Here is a 15,757-nt window from a genome sequence, read left to right on the forward strand (position 1 = left end):
GGCATTGCTACTAATGAGGGTACTGAGAATTATCGCTATTGGGGTACTGTATAAGGCACTATTATGGCGGCATAGTCTGAATGGATACGATGAGGAAAGAGAATGTCTACATCAGAGGAGATATCACTGCATGTAATAGGTACGTGCTGCTTTATTCTATTAACAATCATTTTGTATTGTATTGTATTTGAATTGAACAACCGGAGATTTTTTTTATGTGCGGCGCCTATATCTAGCTGAGTTTGAGATCCCTGCTTTAACCAATGTTTCACCATTGTTACTAACTTACTACATAAAAAATATACTTTCCTTGTCGGTAATTTGGACAATAATGTGACATGTTATATTTTTTTGCAGAACAGAAATACGGACATACGGAAACAGAATGCACACAGAGTATAGTTTTTTTTGCGGACCCGTTGAAATGAATGGGTCTGCATATGGTCCGCAAAAAAAAAAAACGTCACGGACACAGAAAGAAAATACGTTAGTGTGCATGAGCCCTTAGGGCTTGTTCACACGGCCGTTGCCGGGCCTGCAATACACGGAGCGCCGGCCGTGTGCATTCCGCATCACGAATGCAGACCCATTCACTTGAATGGGTCCGCAAATCCTGAGATGCGGTGCGGAATGGAACCCTATGGAAGCACTATGGAGTGCTTCCGTGAGTTCCATTCCGTGCCTCCGCACCGCAAAAAGATAGAGCAAGTTCTATCTTTTTGCGGAACAGACGGATCGCGGAACCCATTCAAGTGAATGGGGTCATGATCTGCATGCGGCAGCCCCATGGCCGGTGCCCGTGCATTGCGGACCGCAATTTGCGATCCAGAGCACGGGCACGGAGGGACAACAGTCGTGTGAACAAGCCCTTAGGCTACATACACACGAACGTATTTTGTTTCCAAGTCCGTTCCGTTTTTTTTGCAGATAGGATGCAGACCCATTCATTTCAATGGGTCCGAAAAAATGCGGACCGCACACAGTGTGCTGTCCACATCAGTATGTCACTTCCGTAGCCCCGCAAAAAAAAATAGAGCATGTCCTATTCTTGTCCATTTTGCGAACAAGAATAGGCATTGTTACATTGGATCCGCCCAAAAAATAGATGACATACGGACGTCATCCATTTTTTGGGGCGTATCTGCAATTTGCAGACCGCAAAACACATACGGTCGTGTGAATGTAGCCTTAGGCCTAGTTCACACGACCGTATGGCTTTTATTGTCTTTTGCGGTCCGTTTTTCACGGATCCGTTGTTCCGTTTTTAAGTTCCGTTGTGTTTCCGTTTCCTTTCCGTTTTTCCGTTCCGTTTTTCCGTATGGCATATACAGTATACAGTAATTACATAGAAAAAATTGGGCTGGGCATAACATTTTCAATAGATGATTCAGAAAAAACGGAACGGAAACGGAAGACATACGGATGCATTTCCGTATGTGTTCCGTTTTTTTTGCGGACCCATTGACTTGAATGGAGCCACGACCCGTGATTTAGGCCTCTTTCACACGACCGTTTTTTTTTTCCGTTTTGCGGGCCGTTTTTTGCGGTCCGTATACGGTCCGTATACGGAACCATTCATTTCAATGGTTCCGCAAAAAAAACGGAATGTACTCCGTGTGCATTCCGTTTCCGTATTTCCGTTTTTCCGTTCCGTTTAAAGATAGAACATGTCCTATATTTGGCCGCAAATCACGTTCCGTGGCTCCATTAAAGTCTATGGGTCCGCAAAAAAACGGAATGCATACGGAAATGCATCCGTATGTCTTCCGTATCCGTTCCGTTTTTTGCGGAACCATCTATTGAAAATGTTATGCCCAGCCCAATTTTTTATATGAAATTACTGTATACTGTATTTGCCATACGGAAAAACGGAACGGAACAACGGAACGGAAACGGAACCACAACGGAAGCAAAAAACGGAACAACGGATCCGTGAAAAACGGACCGCAAAACACTGAAATGGACATACTGTCGTGTGAAAGAGGCCTTACGGCAAATATAGGACAAGCTCTATCTTTCAACGGAACGGAAAAACGGAAATACGGAAACGGAAAGCATACGGAACACATTCCGTTTTTTTTGCGGAACCATTGAAATGAATGGTTCCGTATACGGACCGTATACGGAACACAAAAAAACGGCCCGTACACCCGCAAAAAAAACGTTCGTGTGAACTAGGCCTTACTCTGTTTTTTTTTTTTTTATCGGTGTGCTTCCTTCTTTTATATGTAGCAGTTCTTTTCAGAACTCAACTGCTTGCCCTTGGAAACAAACTGTTCTACTCCACTTTAACGACATCGAAGCTCTTACTGTGTAAAGCCCGATAGACACTTATCATAGATATTTCATCCGAAAGCTATTTCGCTGACTTTCTGGAAACATACACACTCCAAATGACCACACAAATGGAGAAGAAAGACTGTTGAAATCTGGCATCTCAGGGAGGGAGGGGGGGGGGGGGGGGGGGGCAGGCTATCCATATACTCATTAGAGTGAGGAATGATGCTGCAGAATTTGTTATAATACACCAGCATGTATCCAATGTGTGCTCTAAATGAACTGTTATATGATCTCCCAGAATGCTTTGGTCTCTGGTAACAGGCAGGATTTATTTTTTAATGTAACTTTAGACACGAGTGGAGAAGAAAGGAAGTTAAGCAATGTATATACCAATATTCTCAAGATTTGATGTAAATTTTATCTATGATATGATTTTTCTTTCTTGACTCTAAAATGTGACATTTAGAACTGTCTGTAATAGCAGGTTAGAAGCTCCACTGACCACCAAGCAATAGCAGCGGCTACCCATTTTTCACATTCATAGTCTATCTGCCCTGGTTTGGAGTCCAGTTTATCTCTGTAGACATTTGTTAAAATGTGATAAAAGCTCAGCCCATCTGGGGATTAAAAGAGATGAAGAGTCCCTCTCTGATTTACTCCCACTGGTTTATAGTATGGAAAAAATGAGAGAACTTCTTTATCCTTTCCCTTCATCCTCATAATAATCACTTTAAATATATAATGCAAGATGCTTTAGATGAAAACAATAAGTCACATTGATCAAAATATGTGCAAAAGTCCCGGGAATCCTACAGTATTAGAAATAGTTTAGGCACATTTATAAAGATCCCATATTGTGCATTGCACGCTGCATGGTACAGAGGTAATCCAGGAAACACAGTGACATTCATTTTAACTAAAATATTTTATTCACTCTTTAATTTAATAAACCTTTGTAGATTTTATTACAAACATATGTGCCTCATTTGGCAAATGTGATCATGCTTATGTAGAAGAACTGAATTTGTCATTTCAAGCGAATGTGTCATTTGTTTTTATGTTAAACATATTTTTAAAGAACTTTTGGTGATGTTATTTTTTAATTCTCAATGACATTATCTATGTTTAAAAAATAGACCCCTAAAATTCTGCAGTTTTCTCACTGGCCACTAAGCCTAATAGGCACTTGTTCTGTACAGATCACTTTTCAGCAGTCATCTCATTATCATTATTACAACTGCTCTGCTCAACCATCCAGACTCGCCTGTCTCCTTCTTCCCAGAGATTTGCTCTGTCCCTCCGTGCAGGCTAAAGGCTTCTTTCTGGCAAGGCCTCTCTTCCCTGCCTGTAGGCAGCACACATGCACTCCCTCTGGCTCTTACAGGGTCAGAGCATGTAAACCCAAATCTCCATCAGCCCATGGCTGGCAACCCTGGGGTACTTAGGTCATCTTTCCTTGTGAAAGGTGCCTAATCAATAGGTGTTCTACCATGTTACTATCCTGCAAAGGTGTCTGTTTTGTTGTCTGCTCATGCACTAGCTTCCTGTTTCCTGGATTGTGACCCTCTGCCTGACCTCTGTGTTAAAACTTTGCTGCCTGCCCTGATCTTGGTCCATTTACTGTATGGCATCTACTCCATCTGCCCTGACCTTGGACCATTTACTGTATATCACATACTCCACCAGCCCTGACCTCGGCCTTTCACTGACTACAATTTTGCCTGACCCCTTTGTGTATTGCACCAGTGTCTCTGACCTCTATGGGTAAGCAGTCAATTCATACGGAGACTACTCCAGGAGGTAGCAGTCTTGTGGGTCTGATTCAGCGATACCCAGATCCCTGTACATGGGTCAAATGGTAAAAACCAGCAGACTGCCAGAATAACGCCCTTAGAGCAACCACACCCACTGGGATAACAGTCATCACAGACAGGATTACTATAACGGATATCACCTATATATAGATAATACATGGTCCATCATTTACAATAGGTGATATCAATCTTCCTGACCTCTGCACAAGTGACAGAACATGCCTATAAACCTTTCCTATTGAAGTCAATCAAACCCCTCCAGTCTATGGCCTAGGGGGGCTACTATAAAGCATATCTCTAAATGCTGTTAACAAGAGCTCAGGCTAGATGGCAGCCCCTATAATCATCTTCAGGAAAACAGACTAAAAAGTCTACAATCAGAAAATAAAAACAGACTAGAAAAAAATATTATATGTATCTGCTTTTAGCTATAGCAGAAACAAAATAATACATTCTCTTAAACTTTTTAACATCTACAACAGTAGCTTTGCCTGCAGTCTAATGAGAAACCCAAAGAAAAAACATCTTGAAATACTCCTATATTAGGTATATTTCAGGCTCACGCCAGGTCTAGAAAAGTGGGCGTGGCATGGGCAGGGAAGAGGACGGGCGTAGAAAATGGTCTGAATGTAAGACAGCTACATTTAGACTGGCTCTGGATTCGCCGATATCATGTAAGGCCTGCGCCTCTTCATAACTTTGGTGGATCCATCGCCAGATATAGGAGTTATTTAGACCTGCATCTAAAACGACGGTCTTAATAAATGACCCCCATAATGCTGTCATGGTGCATTGTTCACAAAGAAATGGCAAAATCAGCTCTGCTAGTTCCAATATCGGTTATAAGTGTTAGGTTTATCTATTATCATGTTGTGCTATTAGTTTTATGCTGTCTACGGTAAGTAATAAGTCGGGCTGTTGCTGTGGTCTGTTAAGGGTTATCATGTCCATTGCTTTCTAGCTCCGTGTCCACCCATAAAACAAAGAGGGTCACACCTGTTATAAGCATGCTCGTGTTGCTGGTTGTCACATGAAAAGCATCTTTTGTGTATAAATCCATGGCATAGACTGTATAGTGGGTTATCATCCCGTTGGGTTCCAGAGGAGGGATCCAAAAGACTATGACTGATGTTGAACTGATGTTCTGATAACTTATATTGTTCACAGAGCTGGGAACTAAAGATAAAAAACATGGAAGTGTTAATTCATGCTTAGCTGTTAAACCTTTTTACTAGCCTTCAGTGACCAAACAGTACCTTGCTCACTGGTCCTTATGACAATATATGTTGGTGGTCCTTCCCCCACTGTAGTAAAAGCGGACACGCTGATTGTATAGTCAGAATAAGGTAGAAGCCTCTCCACCGTGTAAGACAGCTGTTCAGCCTCAATATCTATCCCATCCTGCACAGTCTCAACAACTGCAAAGAGGGTAGAAGTACAATTAATCACTGGAGGCTCCAGAAACAACACATCAAACCCTATGACATGCAGAGCAGATTATTAGTCAACATGACACCGCTTCACATTGATATCAACATTTCTCTCTCTTTTGCAGGTCAAGAGGCTGGACCGGATGGACGGATGTCTTTTTTTCAGCCTTAGGGCTCATGCACGGAACAGTATTTTGCGTTCAGTATATGGGCCGTTTTTTTAGTTCAGTATGCGGTACATATACTGAACCATTCATTTTAATGGTTCAGCAAAAAAATACTGAAGTGTCTCCGTGTGCATTCCGTTTCAGTATTTCAGTACCGTGAAAAGATAGAACGTGTCCTATTCTTGTCCGCAAATCACGGTGCTTGGCTCCATTCAAGTCAATGGGTCCGCAACAAAAAAAAAAACGGAACACATACGAAAAATGCATCCGTATGTCTTCCATATCCATTCCGTTTTTGCGGAACCATCTATTGAAAGTGTTATGCCCAGCCCAATTCTTTCTATGTAATTACTGTAAACTGTACATGGCATACGGAAAAACGGAACGGAAAAAACGAAACGGAAACACAACGGAAACAAAAAATGCAACAACGGATCCATAAAAAACGGACTGCAAAACACTGAAAAAGCCATACGGTTGTGTGCATGAGCCCTTATAAACTATGTTACCATGTTTTGTTTTACGCCTATCTTTATTAGACTATGCCCACACTTCACTTAAAATACTGTGAAAAGTCCACTGCATTTTTTGGCATGGTACCAAGGATTACACCCTCCTCATTGCAAGGAGTCAAATCCGTACCAAGTCAGGCCTCATGCACACAAACATATTTTCTTTCCGTGTCCTTTCCGGTTTTTTTGAGGACCGTAAAAGTAACTATTTATTTCAATGGGTCCGCAAAAAAAACGGAAGTTACTCTGTGTGCATTTCGTTTCCTTATGTCCGTATTTCCGTTCAACAAAAAAATAGAACATGTCCTATTATTGTCTGCATTACGGACAAGGATAGGACTGTTCTATCAGGGCCAGCTGATCCGTTTCGCAAAATATGGAATGCACACGGATGTCATCCTATTTTTTTGCGGATTCGTTTTTTGCGGACCGCAAAATACATACGGTTGTGTGCATGAGGCCTCAATGTAATCTGAATGTGGATGAGATTTCTTATAACCTCATTCAATTTTCTGGTACTTTACAATGCTGCGTATTTGCCTCATGAAAATGCACAACAGAAAATACACAGCATTTCTGTTACATGGCAGCCTAGCCGTAAAGTTGTTTTTTTTCCCAGTCCAGAAAGTTATGGCGGATTTCTGAGATATCCTATAACTGTTTGGTCATGGGAAAGGGTCCAATCAAAGGGTCACCAGCAAGAAACTAGAAACTACCATTGAAAAAAATAAACAATATAGTGTGAGTTAGCAATAGCAACATAGTTTTAGTACATAGTACTTTAGTATAGTATAGTGGTATTTGGATATCACAGAAAAAACAGCAACTTTTATTTCTACTGTAAAATTGGATAGCAGATCTCTCCCTAGACTTGTAATTCCAATCTCTAGAATTATAGGTTTTCTGAAATACTGATAGATAGATAGATAGATAGATAGATAGATAGATAGATAGATAGATAATAGATATATAATAGATACATAGATAGATAATAGATAGATAGATAATAGATAGATAGATAGATAGATAGATAGATAGATAGATAGATAGATAGATAGATAATAGATAGATAGATAGATAGATAGATAGATATATAATAGATAGATAGATAGATAATAGATAGATAATAGATAGATAGATATGAGATAGATGATAGATAGATAGATAGATAGATAGATAGATAATAGATAGATAGATAGATAGATAATAGATAGATAATAGATAGATAGATAGATATGAGATAGATGATAGATAGATGTAGATAGATAGATAGCTTGAAAAATGAGGCAGCACTCCAAAGAAGTTAAACAGGTGACCGATTGAGCTGGGCTGAAACGTTGCGTTTTGGGGTGCTGCCTCATTTTTCAAGCTGACTCTCTGGACTACTAGACAACGGTCATGGAGAGATCATACCCAGTTTCTTCACCTTTTGTGATAGTCAGGGTGCACCTAGCCATTCTGCTGCCTGAAGCGAAAACTGAAATGACGCCCCCCATTACAATTTCTTAACCTAACCCCTTCCCTCCAGCTCTACTGTTAGGGTCCATTCACAAGTTCGTGGTGTATTGCGGATCCGCAAATTGCCGATCCGCAATACACCCGGCCCGGCACCCCCTGTAGAACTGCCTATTCTTGTCCACAATTGCAGACAAGAATAGGACATGTTCTATTTTTTAGCGGAGACGCGTCCTGGAAGTTCGGGGCCGAAGCTCGGAAGTTCGGAGCCGCGCTCCTGGAATGTGGAGAGTGAAGAATGAATGGGTCTGCAACTGTTCCCGATATTGCGGAACGGATGCGGATCCATTTGCGGATGTCTGAATGGAGCCTTAAAGACATGCTTGGAAAACATTACTTATAGCGCTACAAAACATACAGTGTAATACAGCGCCACATACCTCTTATATCCAGCGACATGTCATCTGATAGGCTACAGGAACTAGAACTAAAGCCTATTAGAGGAAATGGTGGTCCAGACATCGCTGCAGTGCCCCATTGCAGCATTCTTGCTGTCCTGAGTACAGTGATGCAGTTGAATATGTAGAGATGAGCGTTTCCACAATGGAAGCGCTCATTGCCCATGGCCCTTCCGCTGCCCCCCTCTTGCCCATACCTGGTGCTGCCTGAGGCAATCGCATCACCTTGCCTCATTGGTGGTGCACCCCTGGTGATAGTGCTGCTGTATCTTCCTTAGGGTCCATTCACACGTCCGTTGTATCTTTCCTGATCTGTTCCGTTTTTTGCGGAACAGATCTGGACCAGTTCTGTACCCATTCATTTTTAATGGGTCCTGAAAAAAAATCGGACATTGTGCTGTTTTTCAGGACCCATTGACCCACTGGTCCAGATCTGTTCCGCAAAAAACGGGACAGATCAGGAAAGAAACAACGGACGTGTGAATGGACCCTTATAGATAGATATGAGATAAGTGGTTGGAGCAGGAGCCTCCCTGCTTTGTACTTTCTGCAGCAGGACAAAGTGATCGATAAGTCCTATCCCTTTGCCAGCGCCAGGTAAAAATATTAGAGATCAGAAGATTAACCCTCGTGTTCTCTTCAGCATTTCAGACTACATGTGTCAGGATCACGCAGAAAATGCTGAAGACTGACAAAGAGTGAGGCTCCGCAAAAAAAGTAGAACATGTGTAATATAGCACGGGACCTGCAAAAAGGTAACATGCAGGATGCACATGGCTGGAATCCACGCTTTGCAGATCTGGGATTTGCGGACCACAAAACGGATACGGTTGTGTGCATGAGGCCTTAACTGAAGAACAGGGACTTTTTTAAATTTAGCTCTGGTCCTTGATATTTTAATTACCTAAAAAAATATGATTGATCAAACTGCTTGCAAAAAATATATCATCCAGCAAAATGGAAACCATGTTCTACTCTGATCACCTCTAATCTGAATCACCTTCTCGTCACTGTGACTACTTTGTGTGTTTGCTCTTTTATTACCTTGAGAGAATGGAAGCATTGAAAAGAATTTATGTGATGTTGACAGGCTTGAACACTGGTGTCAGCAGAAAAAGCAATCACAGTTTAAGTACGTTTCAATGTGTAGTACCATGCAGTAGACTGCCATCATGCACCTGCCTCTGTATGTTCCCTCACTGACCCCCATGCAGGTAGGAAGATGTTTTGAGACATAACACAATTTCCTATTTTGACGTATTGTGTACAATGCTTAAAGTTAGAATTAAGGGCTTATTCACATTGAGGCTACGACCACATGATCAGGCCAGAGCCAGGAGTGAATTAAAAAAAGACACACCATCTCTGTCCTTTATACTTTCCCTTCTTTTATGATCCACTTCTGATTTTGGCTTCCAAAATGACATCATTTCCATACTCTTGGCGTTTTAGGACAATTCTCCGACTTTATATAAATGCATAAATTCAGTTTCACACATTGGCCCAGATTTACTAATGTGTCTGCACTAAAAATCTGTCTAAAAAGTGGTGCAATTTGGCACATCTAGGTTTTCTACACTTTTTCCATGGCTTATCGGAAGGGGGTGAGGCTTAGTGGAAAAGGGGCTGGACCTAACATGTGCCATTTTGCTGAAAAATATTGCCACAATTTTGGTGTAAAACCTGTCTGAAAGTAAGCCAACCAATGGTTAGTATAGAGTCAGAAATAAGTGTCTGTCGTCCAGCCTGAGCCCCTGTGAAAAATCTGGTGTAGGTCTAGACCAGGGGTGCACAACGTTTCCTGGTTGGGGGCCACATTGCCAGACTGAACCAATGACGAGGGCCGAAATTAAAATTTAAAGATGTATTAACAACTGAATTATTGTACTTATGGCATATTGAACACACATTATATACCATTAATGTCTAGTTACACTTCCAGGACTCCCATCTAATGGGAGAAATACATGAAAAATACATGTGAGCAGCCACAAGACATAAGCATACATGTGTGTTACCAGATGGTTGGGGGCCGCACAGAATGGTATCAAGGGCCGCATGTGGCCCCCAGGCCGCAGGTTGTGCGCCCCTGGTCTCGACAGTCTATGTAAGTTTACTCCATCTATAGGACTGGTAAATCTGGGCCGTTACATGTGGATCAGGGACTGTTTTAGAGACCGAACCACAGATAATATGGTATTTTTTCCCAGCTGACCTCAATTGAAAGAAGTTTAATACTGAAAACCACATGAAAATACTGCGTGTGTTTGTGTGCATGTGGGTTAATGGGATTAGTCTTGTACTACTGCAGTGTTTTTACTCCACTTGTTGAGGTTTTATATATCAAGGAATATTGTTCTGGCTGAAAAAGTAATGTTCACTGGCTTTCTTAAGACAACATGAAAAGTGTCTGCAAACTATTTTATAGCCTTCTGCAAGACCATCAGTACACACGGGATCATTTATGGAAGACTGTGTTTGCTTCTTTTCCACTGGCCATACACACTGGATTTTACTTAGGATAGGTCCACACTTGCGTTAAACAGATCCGGGAAGCTGTTCTGGCGGAGAATAGCCTGTCAGAGTTCATAAGAACTGGCCTAAATGGATAGTGCCATTCAGCACCAGACCCCTTTGACTATAATGAACTCTGGCGGGGGTGCGGCTTTTGTTTTTGACTGGCTGAAAAATCGCAGTTAATGAGATCTGGCTGGGATCCGGCCACTTCCAGGCATAAATGCCAGTTTTAAGCTGGACAAAAATTTCACTGAAAAGCTCCGGAACCCTGACAGATCCTATTATAATAAATGGGATCTGGTGGTAAACAGCAGTATCCATCTAAGCCGGATCTGATAAAGGCTGGTGTAATAGCGGCTGCTGTACGCCGCTGTTCCCCCGCTTATCGCCATTGTCCCGCGAGCCTCGCTTAGCGGTGATCTGTGGCCGGTGCTTCCCATTTCACCGCTGTGGTCCTGGGCATTGTTTCTGTAGGTGTTATTGCTTCTGAGGATTCTGCTCCACAGCTTCCACTCAGCCCTAAACACAGCATGAGTTTGGCTGGTTTTGTGTTACACTGCTCTAAGGGCGGAGCAAATCATTCCCTGGGCTATGTGGGTTAGGTCAGGTGACCTTGCTGACCAACTTTGGCTCTCCTGCATATATTTAAATGGCTCAGCCCCCTTCCCAGATGCCTCAGTGTCAAGGTCCTTGAGTTTGCTGGTTCCTGATACTCTCGTGTGCTCCTGATCTATACTTCGTTCCTGGATTCTGCTTATCATCTGATCCCTGCCTGCTTGCTTTGACTATCCTGTGGCCGACTGGATTTCCTGACCTATACCTGTGTCGCCTGCTATTACCTCTTGTCTGTCTGACTACGCCTCTGCCTCATCCTTCGGTCCTGCACTGTTGCTCCTGGTAATGACTCCGCCTGCCTTACTACGCTTGTACTTCTGGTACCTACTCAGGTGCCTCCTGGTCTGCCCGGACCAACTGCCACTGACTCAGGGATTGCTCTGAGGTAGCCCCTGGCAACTACCATAATGGCTCAAGTCTATCCTCACATCAGAGGCTCTAGTGAAGACCAGGTAGTTGCTTAGACACGCCCCTCCAGAGAATATCCAGTCAGTGGGACAGTGGGTTTCACCCGCTGATCCATGACAGCTGGTTTCAGATGAGCGAGTGTCACGCTCAGGACTCACAGCACAGCTCCCATCCTGAACTTCCAGCACTGCTGTGGTCGCATAACATTATATCGATTTATGATGCTATAACAGTGACAGCATTATGTCTTCTAAGTTTTACATAGCATCATAACTCAATAAAATGCTATGCGACCTGGCAGTGCTAGAAGTTCAGGACAGGTGCTGCGTTGCAAGTCCCAAGCGTGACACTTGCTTGTGTGCAACCAGCCAAACTCTGACAGGCTGTTCTCTGCCAGAACAGCCTGCCAATCTGCCAATAATGCAAGTGGGAACCATTTCTATTGGAACTGCTTGCCCAAGAAGCTCCCATGTCCCCCAGAAAGGATTAGATGCTGAGATTTTAACTTTGACAAATAAGGCTTTGTTTACACTTCAGTGAATCATGGACTTATGTTCTCGATGGTCAGCACATGTACCCATTGACCTTAAGCGAGGGATATGGAATGAGTAAGAACCTGCTCATGGAAAAACTGATGGTTTTACACACAAGTTTAGGGCTCATGCACATGTCCGTAAGTGTTTTGCAGTTTGCAAATCATGGAACGGGACGGCTTGTAATTACACCTGCTCACCGCTGTGCTGTCGGCCGCAAGCACATAAATTATGAAGGGAAGGCTGCACTTGCACAGAGCGTGGCCTTCCCTTCAACCAGCTGATCGACCGGGGTGCCGGGTGTCAGACCCCCGCCAATCTGATATTGATGACCCATCCTCAGGATAGGTCATCAATATTAAAATCAATATACTTTCTTTGTTTGTTTCAGTTTTACATAATAAAGCATTTTTTTTTTTAATTATGTTTTTGTGTCTCCATTTTCTGACCGCCATATTTTTTTTATTTTTCTGCCGATCATCTTGTGCAGTGGCTCGTTTTTTTGCAGGAAGAGTTGACATTATTATTGGTACCTTTTTTGGGTATGATTTTTTTGATCATTCATTATTACACTTTATGGGGCAAGGTGGCCAAAAAATTGGTTGTTTTAGCACAGTTTTTATTTATTTATTTTTACAGCATTCACCTGAGGGGTTAGGTCATATGACATTTTTATAGAGCAGATCGTTACAGACGTGGCAATACCTAATATGTATACTTTTTCTTATTTATTTAAGTTTTACACAATAATAGCTTTTTTGAAACAAAAAAAAGATGTTTTAGTGTCTCCATAGCTTTATGATTTTTGATGTTAGGTGACAAAAAATAGCTTTTTTGCCACTGTTTTTATTTTTATTCTTTTACGGTGTTCACATGAGAGGTTAGATCATGCGATTTGTTTATAGAGCTGGTTGTTACAGATGCGGCGATACCTAATATGTAAACTTTTTTTTTATTTCACTTTAACACAATAATAGCAGTTTTGAAACAAAAAGACACATATTTTAGTGTCTCCATTGTCTGAGAGTCATAGTTTTTACATTTTTTGACCGATTGTCTTATGTAGGGTCTCATTTTTTGTGGGATGAGGTGACTGTTTGATTGGTACTATTTTGGGGGGAATATCGCTTGGTGTTGCAATTTTTGTGATGTAAGATGACAAAAAATAGCTTTTTTGGCACTGTTTCTATTTTTATTTTTTTACGGTGTTAACCTGAGGGGTTAGGTTTTGTGATATTTTTATAGAGCTGGTTGTTATGGACGCGACAATACCTAATATGTATACTTTTTTTTATTTATTTCACTTTAACACAATATTGGCATTTTTATTTAAAAAAAATATTTTTTAATGTCTCCATGTTCTGAGAGCTATATTATTTTTTTTTTGAGCGATTTTCTTATGTAGGGGGCGGGCTCATTTTTGGCGGGTTGAGGTGGCAGTTTTATTGGTACTATTTTGATCACTTGGCACTTGGCACTTTTTGTGATGTAAGGTGACAAAAGTTTTTATTTTTTATTTTTATGGTGTTTATCGGACAGGATGGATCATGTGATATCTTTATAGAGACGGTTGTTACAGACAATGCTATACCAAACATGTCTATTTTATTTATTTATTTCTATTTGTAAACATTTTTTATTACTTAATTGGGGATTTTTTTTTTACATGTGAAATCTTTTTATTTTTTTTAACACTTTAAAAAAATATATATATTTTACATTTTGCATCTCCCATAAGTTCATGGGAGGGAGGGGGGAGGGAGGGAGAGCGAGAGGCAGCACAGAGGATTAGGAGGCGGTGCAGAAGTGTGGAAAGGCGGCACTGGGCACGAACGGCGGTGGGTGCGGCTGGCACCTTGCATCCCTTGACATCCCCTTGGGCACTTTATTTCTTTGAGTGACAGGTTAGTAAAACCAGTTTTTTAGCAAAATAAGGCTACGGATCACATTTAGAAGCCCACATTAGGAATCCTGATGAGGCCCTGAACATCAGCATATGTTTAGCTGACAGGGGTGAAACCTGGTGACAGAATCCCTTTAAGGGCACTTATTTCTATGACAGGGGACATAAAGTGGCATTACTACTGCGTGGAGGCACAATAAGGAGCAAATGTTTGTGAAGGGCACAAAGTATGTATTATTACTATGCAGGGACACATAGGGGACAACTATTACTGTTGTAGCTGAAAGTTATGAATGAACCATGGTCAGAGACAGTGAAGAGAAGTTGCATGAAAGAGGGCAGGGCCAAGCCAAACTTTTATACCAGGTCCCATGAGCCTTGCACTATGGTCTTGCTAACAGCAAACAAAGATCTTAAAAATGGTGATCCCCTTATCCCTCAGCCTATTACTAGAATAGAGTCAGTACTCCCCCATGCGTTTCCGCCACTCCATTCAACTCTATGTGACTGCAAGAGACAGCCAAGTACAAGCGGTTGATTATCTCCAGCAGCCCCATAGAGCAGAATGGAGCGGCAGAGCACATGTGTGACTGTTGCGCCATTCAAATTTGGGGAGCACCACTTGAGGTTCTCGTTATCAGCAGATTCCTCAGCTGTTAGACCTCCGCCAATTAGACACTTATCCTCTATCTTGTGGATAAGGGATAAATTGTCTTAATGGGAAAACTCTATTAAGCATTATTTATATTAAACCAAAAAACCTAAGACAAAGTCCAGATTACAGGGTAACAGAGGGCCTAGCAGTCCTTGAAATGTAAAGCACATAGGTCAAGAGGTTGGAAGAAGTAATAACGCATTTTTTATAGATACATTTAAAGGTATGCATAGTATTATCAATCACAGTAGCAATATTATTTTAACCATATATCTGTCAATTTAATTACTCATAAAATATATCAACCTCAAGGAAACAGAATGCCTTATTGACTCCATTGTATGTGCCTAAATGCTGATGGTGTCTTCATGTCAAAAAGGTCACCTACACCTGTTTGCCACCACACACACTGACTCTAACAGTTTGACCTATATGACTCCACAAGTGACACTTAAAGCCCCATTAGTCAAATGTTCCTCTGCTGTAGAGTTTTGTATGTTACAGTAGGCGATACGCTAATCCCTAATAGTCACACCTGCTCTGGCAACTGTAATAACTGATTGTCTATGCAGCCTGCCTGGGGGCTACAGGGGGCTACTCTTTCTAATAACTGAGGTCAACACTGTGACAAGAAGTAGCCTCTTCTTGGGTGGCTATACCATATGCCACATATATTTTAAGCAACAGCAAAACAAAAACAAAGCACAAAAATATAGTAGTCAAACATCTCTTCACACACCAAAAAGTCTCATTTTAAGGACATAGCCCACATTACCAGTGTCACCATTTGGGTTATTGTAGAATGCCACAGGAGACATTGATTGAGCAGTTGGGAAAATATCAGCTGATCCTTCATACACCCCTGACATCAGCTGTCCCAATAACAGAGATTTGGTATTTTCATTCACTATTGTTGAAGTTGGAGACACCATGTTATAAGGATACTGTAAAAAAAAAGCAGAAAGAAAAAAAAAAATCAAAGAATAATATTCCCCAATGAGCATTTATAT

At 41.5% G+C, this 15,757-nt stretch overlaps 1 protein-coding gene across 3 annotated transcripts in view; it reads right to left on the reverse strand.

The window, feature by feature from the left end:
* The window catches only part of PTPRQ (protein tyrosine phosphatase receptor type Q), a 530,509-nt gene that overhangs the window by 237,784 nt on the left and 276,968 nt on the right, over window positions 1-15,757 (reverse strand). For all 3 annotated transcript variants that reach the window (XM_044280555.1, XM_044280554.1, XM_044280553.1), the window contains exons 28-30: window positions 15,523-15,691; window positions 5,351-5,512; window positions 5,091-5,270 (exon numbers count right to left, since the gene is read on the reverse strand). In XM_044280555.1, the coding sequence (XP_044136490.1) occupies window positions 5,091-5,270; window positions 5,351-5,512; window positions 15,523-15,691 (511 nt within the window). The remainder of the gene's footprint in view (window positions 1-5,090; window positions 5,271-5,350; window positions 5,513-15,522; window positions 15,692-15,757) is intronic.

Source organism: Bufo gargarizans, chromosome 2 (genome assembly GCF_014858855.1).
Source record: "Bufo gargarizans isolate SCDJY-AF-19 chromosome 2, ASM1485885v1, whole genome shotgun sequence".
In the NCBI taxonomy this organism is placed as follows: Eukaryota; Metazoa; Chordata; class Amphibia; order Anura; family Bufonidae; genus Bufo; species Bufo gargarizans.